General features: G+C 33.1%; 2 protein-coding genes and 1 long non-coding RNA gene across 7 annotated transcripts; 1 reads left to right on the top strand and 2 right to left on the bottom strand.

The window, feature by feature from the left end:
- Positions 1 to 3817: 3817 nt before the first annotated feature.
- On the bottom strand, positions 3818 to 5221 carry LOC147937689 (1,8-cineole synthase 1, chloroplastic-like). The gene is made up of 3 exons (XM_087467397.1): positions 5089 to 5221; positions 4746 to 4997; positions 3818 to 4258 (listed from the first exon to the last, which is right to left on the bottom strand). The coding sequence occupies exons 1-3, from the start codon at positions 5188 to 5190 to the stop codon at positions 3956 to 3958; spliced, it is 657 nt and encodes a 218-aa protein (XP_087323523.1). The 5' UTR covers positions 5191 to 5221; the 3' UTR covers positions 3818 to 3955.
- An 815-nt stretch (positions 5222 to 6036) lies between these two features.
- On the top strand, positions 6037 to 8917 carry LOC104710353 (uncharacterized). 5 transcript variants are annotated; one of them, XR_015567044.1, is made up of 7 exons: positions 6037 to 6369; positions 6575 to 6750; positions 7261 to 7325; positions 7452 to 7547; positions 8134 to 8187; positions 8296 to 8404; positions 8535 to 8917. It is a non-coding gene; the product is annotated as an uncharacterized LOC104710353 (long non-coding RNA). The 5 variants fall into 5 exon arrangements; XR_015567045.1 differs by having other exon boundaries at positions 8094 to 8187; XR_015567047.1 differs by having other exon boundaries at positions 6101 to 6369; positions 6575 to 6723.
- Positions 8918 to 11413: 2496 nt separating this feature from the next.
- Positions 11414 to 12593, bottom strand: LOC104710355 (1,8-cineole synthase 1, chloroplastic-like). Its single transcript, XM_010426932.2, has 3 exons — positions 12350 to 12593; positions 11987 to 12260; positions 11414 to 11904 (listed from the first exon to the last, which is right to left on the bottom strand). Exons 1-3 carry the CDS (start codon positions 12566 to 12568, stop codon positions 11522 to 11524), a joined length of 876 nt encoding a protein of 291 aa, XP_010425234.2. The 5' UTR covers positions 12569 to 12593; the 3' UTR covers positions 11414 to 11521.
- Between the last annotated feature and the right edge of the window lie 2710 nt (positions 12594 to 15303).

The raw sequence follows: 15303 nt of genomic DNA, 5'->3' as shown, positions 1-15303 counted from the left end.
TACGTTTGTTTTAGGTGGTTGTACAGTAACCTCTTTTGTATTATTTTATTATTTGTTCTTTTAATTATTATATCATTAGATATTTAATCTGTCTATAAAAATTAATTTTACATGTGCATTACAATAGCTTTAACCTGGTAATTTTTTTAACATATATATATAAATATTTTATCTTCCATATTTTTATTTTTTAATTAAATTTATTTTCAATTTTTGATAATTTAATATAATTTATACTATTTAACCGCTATAATGCTACTAATCAATCTAAATACTCAACCGCTCTCTTTTATCACACCATCTTTTCTATCCGCTATCTTTAACCGCTTTTTTTTAACCGTCTCTTTTACAACCGGTGATAATTTTTTAACCGCCTCGTTTAGACGTGGTCACCAATCAGAACTTGTGTCTATTTTCAGCGTTTTACATTACAATAGAAAAAAATAAGGTACTATATCCAAGACGGAATTTTTTCGTAAAAAGCTTTTTTTTTTTTTTTTTTGAACTGTAAAGATTGAAGGTATTACAAGAGAGCTTCTACCTTACAAGTTTGTCACCATAGCAGGAAAAGGTAAAAATAAAAAACAAGGTAACAAATGTGTTGAGACGTACAATATATATGGGTGAACTTATTATTATCGTAGCCATAATAATTAGGGATTTGGGTACCTGTAAATAATAATGTACCCTGTCACACACTTAATTCTCTTTAAAGCCTAAATGATTTGGGTACCATCGTGATTCTCATGTTATATTTGGTGACGTCTATTATGTATGCCTACAGAACAACCCCTTTACCTTCAGGTAGAAGTACAGTCATTAGCACAAACAAGGTACTACTATATTCAGTTTATATTTTTTTTAATATTCACATGGCACACGAATTGCCACACATCCAAAGCGCACTATCTTGATATATGTCATATAAGATATAACACAGGAAAACAATATAGTAATTTGTCTTTCTTTTATTATTATTGAAAACAAGAAAAGCTTTAAAAGCTTATACAAGATAGTCCCATGAGCTTCTATTAGATGTATCATGTACCTGATGATCGAGGCAAATCTTTTTAGTGGCTTAACATATTTGTAATTACAAGATAAAAGGTTATGTGACATCAGTTCTATTCGACCACACTGATGATTCTGGATAGTGGATAACATGATCGAGTGATGTAATTTATAAGCAAGTTAAGCTGTGGTTATATATATATCCGGTTAAATGTATGTACATATGTAATCTGTTTTAGTCGTTTGTCAAAAAAAAAAAAAAAAAAAGTAATCTGTTTTAGTCTTTGTTTTGGGATTGGTATATATATAGCCTTTGTATCAATTTCATTTTTCTGTTTGATTTTTTTTTTTCCTTCAAACATTCCATTATATTAGATTAAAAGTTTGATTTTTCTTTTTAAAATAACAACTATCCGATTTGCTTGCAGTTTGACCGAAATGATATAAACTTGTGTTACTTGTAAAATCATTTTAGCGTCGTGGGCGAAAGGCCCATTAGAACTTGTTAAGAAGTTATAAAATATATTGGTCTGATATGAAAACTTAACCATGTTTCAAATGTTAGCATTTTTTATAATTTTTTTTTTTTAATGTGTGTGTAATGTTCCCATGGTTGCTAAAGTTTATGGTTGGACCTCAATTTATTTAAGCTAAGTGGGCTTAATAATATTAAATGGTGTGAATGTGAAACTGGGCCTTAATGAAATGGTCTTACTCAAATTGGATCTCCAGTGGATGTCGGGTCAAGAAGAAAAACAAGAGAGAGCTCTGTTTAGCACCTCCGTGAGAATCGGTCTTCATCATTTCACGATTCCTTGAGACTTGGAGCGATGGAGAGATTAGTTGCTTCTTCACGTCACTCACCTCCCTAGATTTGCGATTGACTTGGTGGATTTGTGGAAAAACAATTTAAAACCCAAGTAATCCAAAACATCTAAACATACACTCATTGAGATTTCTCTTTGAGAACGACGTTAGAGAAGCAAATCGTTCGTTCACATACATAGCAACTCCAACAATCTCTCTATTTTTTTTTTTACAATTAAACCCCATATATTAAGTTATCGGAAATGATTATCTTCGAGAGAGAGCCAATTATGTACCGACGAGCTTACATGGGAAAAACAGAAACTTCGTGCTCTTGCACATTTTGTAAATTTATCGGCACGAATACTATCCTCTCGAGGAATATATCTACTACTAAAATTAGCAAATTGATCTCTGAAATGAGTAAAATTCTTCAATTCAGATGAAAAGGTCAGCCAATCTTCGATATTAGACGTCATCGATAGGAGGTATGAACAATCCGTAGCGAATATTATTTTATCCAAGTCCAAGGCTAGTAAACACTCCAAAGACCAAACAAGAGTATCTAGCTCTGCATGTAAAGGGGATGCTTCTACGCGATCGTTTCAGCCCCATGTGCAAGATTCTATCACCGATAGACGCAATCCAACCATGCCTACTCTATCCACCTCTGTATGCCATGATCCGTTTATAAAGATATGAGACATTCTTGAGAAATTGAGTTTGTAAATATGTCTGCTTCTCCTATCGCTGGTGATGAGTCTCTATTATTTGCTCATCTCCAAACTTCTTCTTCTTTGATGGCTTTCTCCAAAGTATCTTGTGGAGACTCGGAGATACTTTCAAACACTTTTTTGTTTCTTGTCTTCCAAATGTACCACATCACCCAAGGGAATATTTGCAGATTTTGCTCAAGTGCACCAAAGTCTCTGCCGCGCCCATATAGAAAATCGAGGTTGCTATATAGGGAAGATGAAGGAAACACCATAGGATGGGAAGGGATTGTCGATAAAGCCCACATTTGACGTGCTGGGGGGGCATTCAAATAGCAAATAATTTATAGTTTCCTCTTCCGCTCCACATCTAGGACAATCCTTATCTCTACCAATATGACGATAATGCAAGCATTGGCATGTTGCCAAGCATCCAGTCACACATTGCCACACAAAATGCTTCAGTTTTCGTGATGTTTTTAACTTCCATGCTTGCGCCTTGAGTGTCGTAACAGTAGGTCCTTGAGCAGGGAGGTCGCAAACAAGGCGAGAGATAGCTCTCGCGGCTTCGTATCCATACTTAACGGTATAATTTCTGGACTTTGTCAGAGTCCAGGAATAACCGTCCCTCGAGGCAATTAGCTCGGTTTGATTCCCAAAATAAGGGTAATTTATTTCGGGGGGAAGAGTTCCCGAAGATGCTCCATTTTCCACCTTTTTGTGTTGAAATCGATCAAAGTGTTAACACAAATTAAGAGATATATCTCATTAGATAATCCTTGTAGCGGTCGCACTGGCGTATCTGGAATCCATGGTTCAGTCCAGATGCACGTGTTGAACCCCGAGCTTATGGTCTTACGGATTCCGTACGAGAGAACATGTTTTGCCGCCAACATGCTTCTCCATCCATATGAAGGTCTATTTGATACTTGTATCTCTAGTGGACTACAATAACGAAAGTATCTCCCTTTGAGAACTCGGCTAAGGAGAGAATCTAGGTATCTCAACAACCTCCATAGCTGCTTTGCCAAAAAGGCAAGATTAAATTCTTCTAGTGTTCAGAAGCCTAGCCCACCTTCCGAAAGTTGATTACACATTTATTCCCATGAGATCCATTGTAATCCTTTACTACCTGCTTTATTGCTCCACCAAAAATTGGCAATCGCACTAGTTAATTTTGAGCATATAGTTTTTGGTAAGAGAAAACACGACATTACTGTCATTACGTAAGTCGGAATTGCTTGCGCTACAGATTTTATTCCTAAGAAAGTATTTTGACAATATTGTTAACTTTACCAAAAAAATATTAATTTTGCAAATCGGTAGTTTATCTCAAATCAGCTTGGCAATCCAAGATCCCACACAAAGTATAATATAAATTTTTTTGTTATACCATTAATTAAAAATTATTATTACTGTGTAATTTAATCTAATGGGATTGGATCAACGAGCAGGGTTTGGACACGATCAACGATCTTGGCTTTATCAGGACTACCATGACCATCGCCATGCTGATACATGCATTGCGACATGCGAGCCAAGTTCATTGCAACTTCCACAAGACCTCGAGAAAGACTGCATGTCGCCGTTCTTGCTTCGTAGTTCATCTCGTACCATGTGTGACTTATCATCTGCTGAACGTGTGCACGTGCCTCTTCCTCCAAAGCTCCAGTCTCATGCATGTAACATTGAACCGATTTGAGAACGTCTCCTCTCGCCAATTCATCCTACAATTTACCAAACACAGTCACGTACGTGATATACAGAGACTTTCGTTCACCTATTTTAGGTAGTCGATTTTAAAAACCTTGGTCTCATTTGTGATATTTACAAGATCATGATCATATATTATCTTCTTGTTAATACTCATATGTGACATAATCACATAACTAAGAGAGATCATTTTCCGGCGAAGTTGCAATTGCAAGGTCGTTAGCTAGACGGAGCAAACGTTCAAATGCTGCCTAACATATAATAATTATCAATTGTTTTTAAAATTTAATGATTAAATTTCAAATTTTCTGTACTTTTCAAATTTATTATTTAATAGTTATATTATTAACAACAGTAGAATATTATTATTAATATATAAAGCAGGTGTTAATTAAAAAATCCTCTCTTCTAAAATTTTTGCGTTGATTCATTTGTTGTGGTACCCCGTGAAATTTTAATTTCGACAAATCAATTAAAATTCGAAAAGAAGTTATAATTTACCGGTGATGTTCCAAGGTAGTTAGCTAGACGAAGAACGGTGGCGGAGCATCGGACGATGTGTTGTTGGTGTTGAGACAAAGTCTCTAAGTTATGAATTGAGATTTGGTCAGAAAAAACACAGTAAAAGTGGATCAGTATTGTTGGGGCAGAAATTGAAATCCAAGCATTTTCCATGTATTCTTCCACACTTGGTTTGTATCCTCTATTATACCACTTTGCTTCCACTAGATATGTTTTACATAAATCTGCCCACTTGTTTTAACAAAGACAACAAAAATAAATCATATTTAAAATATAATATATTAAAGAATCTCAATATAATATATATCTAAATGTTACTTACCGATTTCTTGAGAAATGGGGTGACATCAATATTTTTATATTTGAGAATATCATATCCAATGCCATTGATTTCATTGCACAAAAGAAGAAAACACAACCGCATGTACTCAGGAAGCTCATCAAGACGATTTACATCCCAACTGCACATAATAATTTATTTATTTAGATGCATGCACCTTAAAAAGTATGTGAACAAATCATTATAATTTATCATATCATATCATTGTCTCTATAATTCTTACATAAACGGAAACTTGAGATATAAAATGCTAAAACTCAAATATACTTACAATAACAACCATGATGACATGAAAAACAAAATATTATTTTGATAATACTATATACACACACACACATTTATATGTACATATATATATACATATAGATCTATTTAAATAAATCTATTTATTATAACTTATTTAAATTCTATTATATACAAAAAAAATTAAGAAGTCTAAGTAGAAGAGTTCTTACTTATCAACCATGGAAGTGAAGAGTTCAAGTTCTTCAAGAGTACCATAGATGTCGTAGATATCGTCGATGGTTGTAACAAGCGCATTAACTATAGTCATGATTCGTCGGATATATCCATATTGTGGTTCGTATATTAAACCGACTGTCCAAAAATAATTCTCGACAATTCTATCTCTTACAAAGGGAAGTTCATTAGCCAAACATGTATCTTTCCACCAGCTTCATATCATTAAAGAGAGAGGATTAATAAAAGGATCATATCCCTACTATTAAAAGAAAAACGTTGCCTGAAAAAAACCTTAGTTTTGTAAGAATTTACAATACAATGCCATTGCAATTATGACCAAATAATCGATTTTTTAAAAGGGTAAAATGGTCGTTTAATTGTCAGCCAGTCGGATAAACGCGCGGATCCATTTTCGGGTCGGATCTTATTAACTTTTCTGTTATAATCTCAGCCATCAAGTGTTTTTTTGAGCAAAAATCCTAGCCGTTCATTTACATACATTTTACTAAACCTAAAAAAAGCTTTCTCTTTCGGCCTCTGCTTTGGAGTCTGGATCTTCGTCTCTCTTAATTCGTTTTGATTTTAGGAGATGTAACAGCTATTTAATAGGAGTCGGATCATTCCCAAACCCTAGAAAAGGCCAAATTACCAGCCACTTCTTTGTGTTCCTCTCTCTCAAACCTCTTTCAATTTTTATTAGTCTATTTTCAAAACTCTCGATGCATTGAACGCCTACAGATATAGAATCTAAAGAACAGTTTTGAAGAAGTTGGCTAGAATGGATTTATCGGCGACAACAAGGTAATTCGATTTCCACCTAAAACCAAATTGTTCTCAGTCTGCTCTATGTATTACTTTGATTATTGATATTTGGGGGTTTTCAACTTTTTTTTTTTTCATGGTTTTTCAAGAATAGAAATGAATTCTTCGTCTTTGTGTGTCGCTGGAATCAACAATTGAATCAGAATTCCAATAACTTAAGTGACTTTCTTTTTTGTCTCTATAGGATCAGAGAGGTGATGATTGTAAAGAAAGAGAGGCGAAGATGGTATGAGTAGAAAAGAGATCTGAGATGATTCGGTGATCAATTTGAAGAAGAAGAAGCACCAGATCGACTCTGAACATGAGTCCAACCCTTAGCCTAATTACGCTTTTGTAAATCTCTCTCTCTCTCTCTTCTAGGTCAGTCCCTTTGACTACTCATCATTCATTTTCTACGACGATTTTGGAATATCAATTAAAAGTCGAAATGTATAGAGGGAAATGATCATCTACCAGCATAAGTTCAATTCATATTGTTCATATATACAGCTTTATTCTACCACAATAGCCCATGGAACTGTGGTAAATGATTAAACCACAGTAGCATATTGTCGACGATTTCTGTTTTTTCATAAATGATTAAACCAACTCTCTCATAAAAAGCTAAAAATGGCGTAACTTTTTTATAATGGAATAATAGACATTAGCTCATTCATATTGTTCATCCATCGATTAAGCACACTCTTATGGTGTTACCTCTTTGCCAAAATCCCTTTTTATTTGCAGTGATTAGTGATTTGTGGATTGATGTATCTTTTGGACTTATGAACTAACCACAAATGACTATATTACAATATAAAAAAAAAAAAAAGAGGAGAGATTCACTTTTGTTCTTTCAATCAATCTGAAACTGTTGGCTTTGCTGCGCAGGTGAAGCAACGGGTTCTGGAGAGTGAACTAGACCTATCGTATTCACCGGGGCAGAATATTTTGATGTGAGTGACGTGTTGGGAACAAAAAGCCATCTTCTCACAACTCTCTGTTTTATATGTTATACTAAAAGCAGAGCTTCTTATGTTTTTGTGGGCGACTATATCTACGTATGGTTTCCAATTTTTCAGAATAGGTTTAATATAATAACAAAAACAATTTGCAAGAGTTCACAGGCTCCAATGATAGTGACACGTTTGAAGCAAAGAACAAGATGAATGAGCAAGGTTAGTCAAATTTCAGAAAATTATCTGCACAAGTATATATGAAATGTTTTATGTGTTCAGTTTTTTTAAGAGTTTCAATTGTTTTTCTTGTTTCGGTTCTTAAACCATTTTTTATTATGTTGTATAGTTTTTTTTAGGTTTTTTGTTGTCTAAGCTGTAGGGTTTTGATTAATTATTTGCAGATTTTTATTGTCTAAGTTGTAGGTTTGGTTTGTCTAAGCTATAAACTACAGATTTTAGTGAATTAATTTGCATAATTTGATTGTCTAAGTTACAGGTTTTTGTCTAAATTATGGGCTCAAGTATATGAACACATATGACTACTCTAGATGCTAAATTATGTTAATCTCTATTGAGAGTCAATGGATATGTTTGCTATCGGCCAAATATAAACAATTTCATGGGAGAGTGAGAGGTTGATTATGTGATTTTTAACGATTTGTAGTGTTTTTAGGGTTGTTGAGTTTATAGAATGTATGGTTTCTTAGATATCCTGCCAGGGTAAGAACTGACTCCTTTAACATAAAGCTGTAATTTATATCTCAGGTTAAGATTTTCATCCTCCATTAACACCATTTTGTCTCAGGCCATCTTAATTTACTCTCAAGCCCTTGAAAAATTTGTTCCGCATATTCAACAGGTATGAGAACTGGGTTTCCCTTTTGTCTTCTTAATCTTGGCTCTCTCATATATACTTTTTAAAAAAAAAAATTGCTGGGATATTAACAGAACAATTGTTTTATCTCAGGTTAGTGTGGAGAGACTTTGTTCAAAAAAAAAAAAGGGTTAGTATGGAGAGTAGTGGAAAGGGAGTCTCAAGTGATAGTCTGCCTCTCCCGTATGAGAGTAGTGATGAGGTTGATTTTTGTCATGCTGTAGTAGAATGCTTGGCCTTTATTATGAATCTATGCGTGGGCGCATCGGTGTTGATTACTTTGGTCGATAGGTGTTTATTAAGATTCTTCCTGTTGGCATCCATATGGGCAGGCTGGAATCACTTTTGAATCTTCCGTTGGCTGCAACGAAGATGAAAGCTAGACACAATTTACAATTAACATCTGCCAAGTGCCAACGTTTAAGCCGTCAAACTCTTATGAGTTTAATACCAGTAGAAAACATGACATTGAGTTCAAGCTTACAGGTATAGAGTAATTCAAAAAGGTGAAAAGCATTATGAGACTGCTTTGGATTTTATATTACAGGAAATTGTATCTAATGAGAAGGAAGATAAGAGGGATGAATAAGTTTTCGCAGGACTTCACTCTGTAAAATAATCAAAGGTTTTGCATTTATAATTGGTTTTGTAATTTAAAAGAGAATGTCTTTTAATTATGGAAATGATTTTTTTAATTTGAAATTGTATTATTCTTTTTGTGGGTGTTTTAACTAGGTTTTAAAACTATATCCAAACTATTATTCAGGATAGCTAAAGTAGCTCCTTATGACACAATTGTAGATTGATTTAGTCTGAATCGGTTTAAATTTTAGATTTCAACAACTCCTTACTATTGTGTGTTTTTAAAAAAATTTAACAACATTTGTTAAAAAAAATTAGCACGGGTCATTATAAACATTTTGAAGTATGAAGTGGATAATAAAAGTATACTATTTGGCCAAAAAATTCCTAACAATATTTTTTGTTTGCAAACTCATTATGTATTCGGATTTAGTTTTAATTGATTATTTTAAAGCTATATTGTAGTATTTATATTTATATATTTATAAATATAAATAATTTTAGCTCATGACGTCAAAAACAATTTTAGCTTCTGATTTTATAAAAGAAAAACTCAGAACATTATATCATATTTATACTATTTTCTGAATATATATTTACATTCATAATAGTTACATGTATTAATTTGGCCTGGGTAAATTCAAAACTCATTTATCTTTTCAAAATAAACAAACAATATTAATTTGTACTACAACTTCATAACAAAACAAAACTTCTAATTTATGTTACAAAATCATTCTAAATCACTTTAAGTGTAGAAAATAGATATTTACAGGTAATTGATCCAAAAATGGGTTAGGTAATGGGACGGGTATTAACTAAATGAATATTCGATTCTCTACCTTTACCCACAAGTAATATAATTATAGTACTCTTTATCTGATCCTAAAATCACAAATACCTTTTTTCAAGACAGGATGTATACGGATAACGGATATTAGAGTCTATCCTTATACAACAAAAAATTATAACAATCAATTTAAGAACTTTAAGGATATCAATGGTGATAGCGGTCAAGGCAGACAAATCAGTCAATAGTTTAGTCAGTCCTGAAAATAACAACATATAGTTCCCAAAATATATGCAACATATAGTTTCCAAAATATAAAATTACAAACTTCAAAACTATTGGAAAGTTATTCTTTATTTATAATACAATGGTAATATAATAAACATTTAAAAACGGATATTTACGGATCAAGTAATGAATCTAACTAGATTTTAACCCGCGGTACACCTCGGACATATAATTTATATTTATGTTTATCTATTTGTTAAATATTAGATGTTTTGTAATTAGAGAAATAACTTAATTAAAAGTATACAGAATTTGTTTCCTTAATTTATTTTGCTTTTTAATTTAATTTTGATTTATTTTTTAAATAAAATATTAGATGGAAAATTCTGATTGGCTGAGAGAATAGGGGGTGAACAAAAAGGTTCACCCCTAGGGGTGAACCTAAGTATTTTTCTATATATGATAATTTATATTTCCATATTGATTGCTGTTATTTATTTAGTTGGAATGAAATGTAAAATATTTAGGAAACAAAATCTGTAGTAATGTTAGTTTTGGAAATCTTTTAGGGATTAATGTTGTAAATAAATTTTTAAATAAACAAAACTAAAAGGGCATAACATAAAATGTACTTAAAAAATGTTAATATAGATAAAGGATCAGATAATATGATAAATATTAGAAAATAAATACTTTATATTTGACCTTTACCTACAGGTAATAGAATTATAATTTTTTTTACTCGATCCTAAGATTGAGGGTACTTTTTTTTTTTGAGAGATGGGATGAATACGGGTAACGAGTATTAGTGGATATCTTTATACAACTAAAACTTATAACCCTAAATCAATTTATGAACTTGATGAATAAACTTAAATATTATTATAAACTATTATTTTCATAATTTTTTATCCTAATTTTGTTAATATCAAGGATTTAATAGTTACTTGGTTTACAATTTTTGTTGAGCTTGGTTTTATTCCAACTCTTATGAGTTATTAAATAATTGTTTCCAGAATATTTGGATCCTACTTTTTGATAATGCAGCTATTCTCAATGTTAATTTATCTGTTACTCAATGTTATCGATTGCCAAATAAATTATCTGTTACTCAATGTCACCATTCCCTATATAAACAACACAATTATCAATTGTTAAATAAATTATACACTATACACCAAAATATTTGAGTATTTTTAAAAATATTTTGAGATATTTTGAGAATCATAATTTTTACTAACTAAATGTAAATTAAATATTCAAATGGAGAATTCAAAATTTTAAAGCCTCTCGGACGTAGCAAATCGGCCATCAGATATGCATGGGCCCATTGGCCAGAAATGGATGTTGGTCCACTAAGCGAAGTGGAACCATAGACCGGGAGTGGACATGGGTGAGTCTACTAAGTAAGGTGATGATTGGAGCGTTACAATAAGACTGAAAAATTCTGATGGATATGAGACGAGAGGAGATGGAACGGGACATGATAAAACAGGACAGAGACGTATTTTCCGTTCTAATGTAGATACTTCTAGGTTATATACGTGTAATAATCCAAAGTAAAACAAAACTTAAATTCTATATTTAAAATAAAACAATTATATAAAAATATTATGCCCGTGCTATAGCACGGGTTACTATCTAGTATATAAATTATTAAATACCAATGTGAGATATGCAAAACAGTATATTATATATTTCTTTTATTAGTCTATAGTATTACCTTGAAACGTATTTGAGATCTTCTTGATGAATGGTTTGTACGATGTTGAAATCGATTTTGGCAAGTTCGATCAAGACAAGATTCATGTCATGTTTCTTCTCGTATGCATCTACGTACCGTCTCGTTTCTAACCTTCTCATTCTCCAATGGTATGGCATTTCTAACGCATGAATCGCCTTCTCTCGTATCTCCATGTTGTAAGTTTCATCATCAACATATTTTCTTATTTCTTCTGTTGCAAAAGGTCTGATGACTTTATGCAATTTAATATCCGATTTGTTGGCGAGAAATGAGGCTTCGTACAAAGAAATTATACTTGTTATATTTTGGTTCTTGAACCTATTGCTTTTTATCCTGTCGATGATCACATCAAATATATCTGAAAACGGACGTGTGAGTTAAAATTGAAGTTGATATGCAACGAAATTTAGTAATAAGAAGTTGTAATTTCGATATTATACTTTCTGAGACATCAAAACCATGTTGTCTAAGAAGTCGGAATTCGAGTGCGGTTGCATGGAAATCCTCTTCCTTGTCACATTTCCAGATATTTCTTCCATTTTTAAGATGAAAATACGTTAAAATGTTATTTATTTCTAGCTCAAAATGATACGAAACCCCAAGTTTTTGTAGATCATCGATGAGCTCTAATTGCTCGAGACGGCTCTTTGTAACATGAAGCATCCTCTTCACTTTTCTCTTCAACAGATCTCTAGTTATTACTTCTTTTTCACTCTGTACGTTTATACATGTCGTAGCAACTTGTTAATTAATAAAAAGAACTCATAAACATGTAGTAACATTAAAACTGATGAATTAAATACCGCATATTTATTCTCGATAGAGAGGAGATAAAAATGGTCCCATGATGAAGGTTGATAGTTGCCGGAGCGTCGACGAAGGTCAGCAGGAGTAGCTTCCGGCGTCTTTTTGATCATGGACTTGCATACAAAACGAGGAGGTCCGTGAGGACGTCGACAATGAAAATTGTGGCTAAGAGCGTTTTGGTTAATAAAAGCTGATCCCATATGTAAAGTAGCCATTGATTTATTAGAAGATTCTCTTCTTCGTGGCTGTATAGATGCATAGGACTATTAGGACAACACACACGTTTATATAATAGTAGGAGATCTAAATATCTAAGGTGTGGACCACGGAGGAGAAAGGAAGAAAATAAAAAATGAAAGAATTATTTGATGTACTCCAAAAGTTTGAATTATTTCTGATATGTATAAATTTTCTAAAAATTGCTCAGATATTTTATACCTTGGGTGTAATTACAATTTATTTCTTGAGTTTATTTTTTCTAATATATATTATAAAAGTAATAAAAAAATACACATCAGCAAATTAAAATAAACATCATCTTCCATAATCCATGTCACTAGAGAATTTTTTTTTTCCAGAATCCCATGACAGTTTCTTCTTTATCAAAAGAGTGGAAAACTGAAAAGTTTTTACTATTTATAACCCAAAAAAAAAACTCTCTCTCTCTCTCGCTCGTTGCCGAACTCTAATTCCGCCAGCGATACTCTGTTTTTCTCTAATCTCTCGCCATCATCTTTTGCCGTCCTCGCTCGATATCCTCTCTTGCTCTCTCTCTCTCTTCGTCATCGTTGTCTTGTTCGTTTCCGTCTAAGCCGTCATCGTTTTCGAGTTCCGGTATATGACGGCTGAGTTATAGTATTTACGAGAAAACGAAAGGTCTCGTTGATTCATATGACGGCTGAGTTATAATGTTTTGTGGCTGATTTATCCCAATAAATAATCTGAAAGCAAATAGCTCATTTATACGACTTGACGGCTGAGTTATAGTATTTACGGGGAAACGAAAGGTCTCGTCGATTCATATGAAGGCTGAGTTATAATGCTTTGTGGCTGAGTTATCACAAGAAATAAAACAAATGTATTACAACAATACTACATCCAACAAGTTTTCACATTGTGCCCAACTTGATTACATCGCGAACATAAGTGTTGCTTAAAAACATATTTTTGTTTCTTTACCCAATTACCTGAAACAACAATTACTGGAACTGGATCCATGAAATAAAAATGAAGAAGAATGAGGAAATTAATAAGAATGAGGAAATTAATTAGAATGAGTGTAATTAAAAGTTAAGAACGAGGAGAAAAACAAGAGGAATAACAAGGTGAAAAACACTTTTTAACCAGTTGAAGAACAAGAGTCGAAGGAACGACGTTACGTATTTCTGGAGAAGATGATGACATGGAATGATGACATGGATGATGCGTCCGAAGTGGCAAGTCAGCCACCAAACGAACATGTAAATCAGCCTAATTAAATCAGCCATCAAACAACATTAAACTCATCCGCAACATGAATACTATTACAGTAATTAAAAAGCAAAAATATGGCTGCCAAATTCAGCCGTTTAATCAACTGAAATTTGTAACTCAGCCATATCGTTTAATAAGTCAGCCGTAACTAAATGATATTCTAGTAATTAATCTTTTGCTACTAAGTCAGCCGTAAAATGGCCGAGTTGTCCGATAAGTCAGCTTATGATGGCTGAGTTATAGTGTTTAACCATAACTCAGCCGTAACAACATCTCATAAGTCAGCCATTGTTCATAAGTCAGCCAGCCGAAAAAAAGTTAATTCAGCCGTGTCGTAGTGATAACTCAGCCAAAATTTTGACAACTCAACCATCGGGTAAAAACTCAGCCCTAAGGACGGCTGAGTTACATATTTTATTAAGTCAGCCGTAACGCTTGGCTGAGTTATGCTCTAAGCCAACCGTCCACTCTTACTCAAATGTTTTTTCCATAAATCAGCTCCAACATAACATATCTCAGGGGTCATTACCTCTATAACGCGTTACGGTTGAGTTATTTAATACACGTCAGTGATTTCTGACGTGGCGTCTAACATGGGAATGACATTTTTGTAATTACGTTTTTTTCTGTAACATAAAACAAGGACACGCTGGGTATTTTGAAAATAAACGAAATATCCTAGTAATAAAAAAAGATTTGTTGATTCTGGTAATATTACCTAATTTGTGGTATATCTCAATAAATCTCCCTTAAAAAATAGAAGAAAACAAAAGAAAAGTGTATTTGGAGAAAAACAATTTCCACCATAATTGTACATAAATTCAAAATATTAAGTACTTGTAGTGTGAAGATTTTTTTTATTATTATTTTTAACTTTTTACTCAATTTTTGATATCGGGTCTATTTTGTGTAGCCAAAAATCCTTTCTTCGAAAAAAAATTGAGGAAGTCCTGTTTTTTACTTCCTTGATTGGTTAACGTTAAGTAGAAAATATATAACTACAAAAAAAGTGCAATACAATCACCAGCCAAGTGCCAATGCATAATGTGCGTATAATGCACTTGCCGCACAAGTGTCGCCCATCCTCAACAAGTGATGATTTTTTTTCAACAAAAGGAATTTCTTGCGCCAAATGGCGAACTTTCTTCCTTGTGTCCCACTTCTTCTTCCTCTTATATAAATCTTTAGACTTGGCGATCAATGAAAAACTTTTGAATTTTTCTCTGAGTTCTTGTCCCTCTTATGTCCGTCCAGTGTCCGTCTTGCTTCCGTACCGGTGTTCGTCCTGCGTCCGTACCGTCTCTGTCCCGGATATGTCCTGCTTCGTACCGTGTACATCCAGCGTTCATTCTGTCTGTACCGTCTCTTTCCTGCATACGTCCTGTGTCCTTAATTCTGCATGGAACGCTGGTCTTCGATCGGAACACAAAGTCTCGACTGTTCCTTGGCTTAATTTACTTTTGACTTGGCCATTCTT

The sequence above is a fragment of the Camelina sativa genome, chromosome 9 (assembly GCF_030686135.1).
Source record: "Camelina sativa cultivar CO46 ecotype springtype chromosome 9, ASM3068613v1".
Lineage (NCBI taxonomy): Eukaryota > Viridiplantae > Streptophyta > Magnoliopsida > Brassicales > Brassicaceae > Camelina > Camelina sativa.
The sequence above is the reverse complement of the archived record's forward strand: the minus strand, read 5'-3'. Positions and strand labels throughout refer to the sequence as shown.

What these genes read in the sequence shown, in the direction of transcription:
- LOC147937689 (XM_087467397.1), bottom strand. Translation starts at nt 5,190, where the DNA reads ATGCGGTTGTGTTTTCTTCTTTTGTGCAATGAAATCAATGGCATTGGA. An exon ending in CCCCATTTCTCAAGAAATCG is followed by an intron (nt 4,998 to 5,088) that starts GTAAGTAACATT and finishes TGTTAAAACAAG; the next exon opens with TGGGCAGATTTATGTAAAAC. An exon ending in ACTACCTTGGAACATCACCG is followed by an intron (nt 4,259 to 4,745) that starts GTAAATTATAAC and finishes GGTAAATTGTAG; the next exon opens with GATGAATTGGCGAGAGGAGA.
- LOC104710355 (XM_010426932.2), bottom strand. Translation starts at nt 12,568, where the DNA reads ATGGCTACTTTACATATGGGATCAGCTTTTATTAACCAAAACGCTCTT. An exon ending in CTATCGAGAATAAATATGCG is followed by an intron (nt 12,261 to 12,349) that starts GTATTTAATTCA and finishes ATAAACGTACAG; the next exon opens with AGTGAAAAAGAAGTAATAAC. An exon ending in TGGTTTTGATGTCTCAGAAA is followed by an intron (nt 11,905 to 11,986) that starts GTATAATATCGA and finishes GTCCGTTTTCAG; the next exon opens with ATATATTTGATGTGATCATC.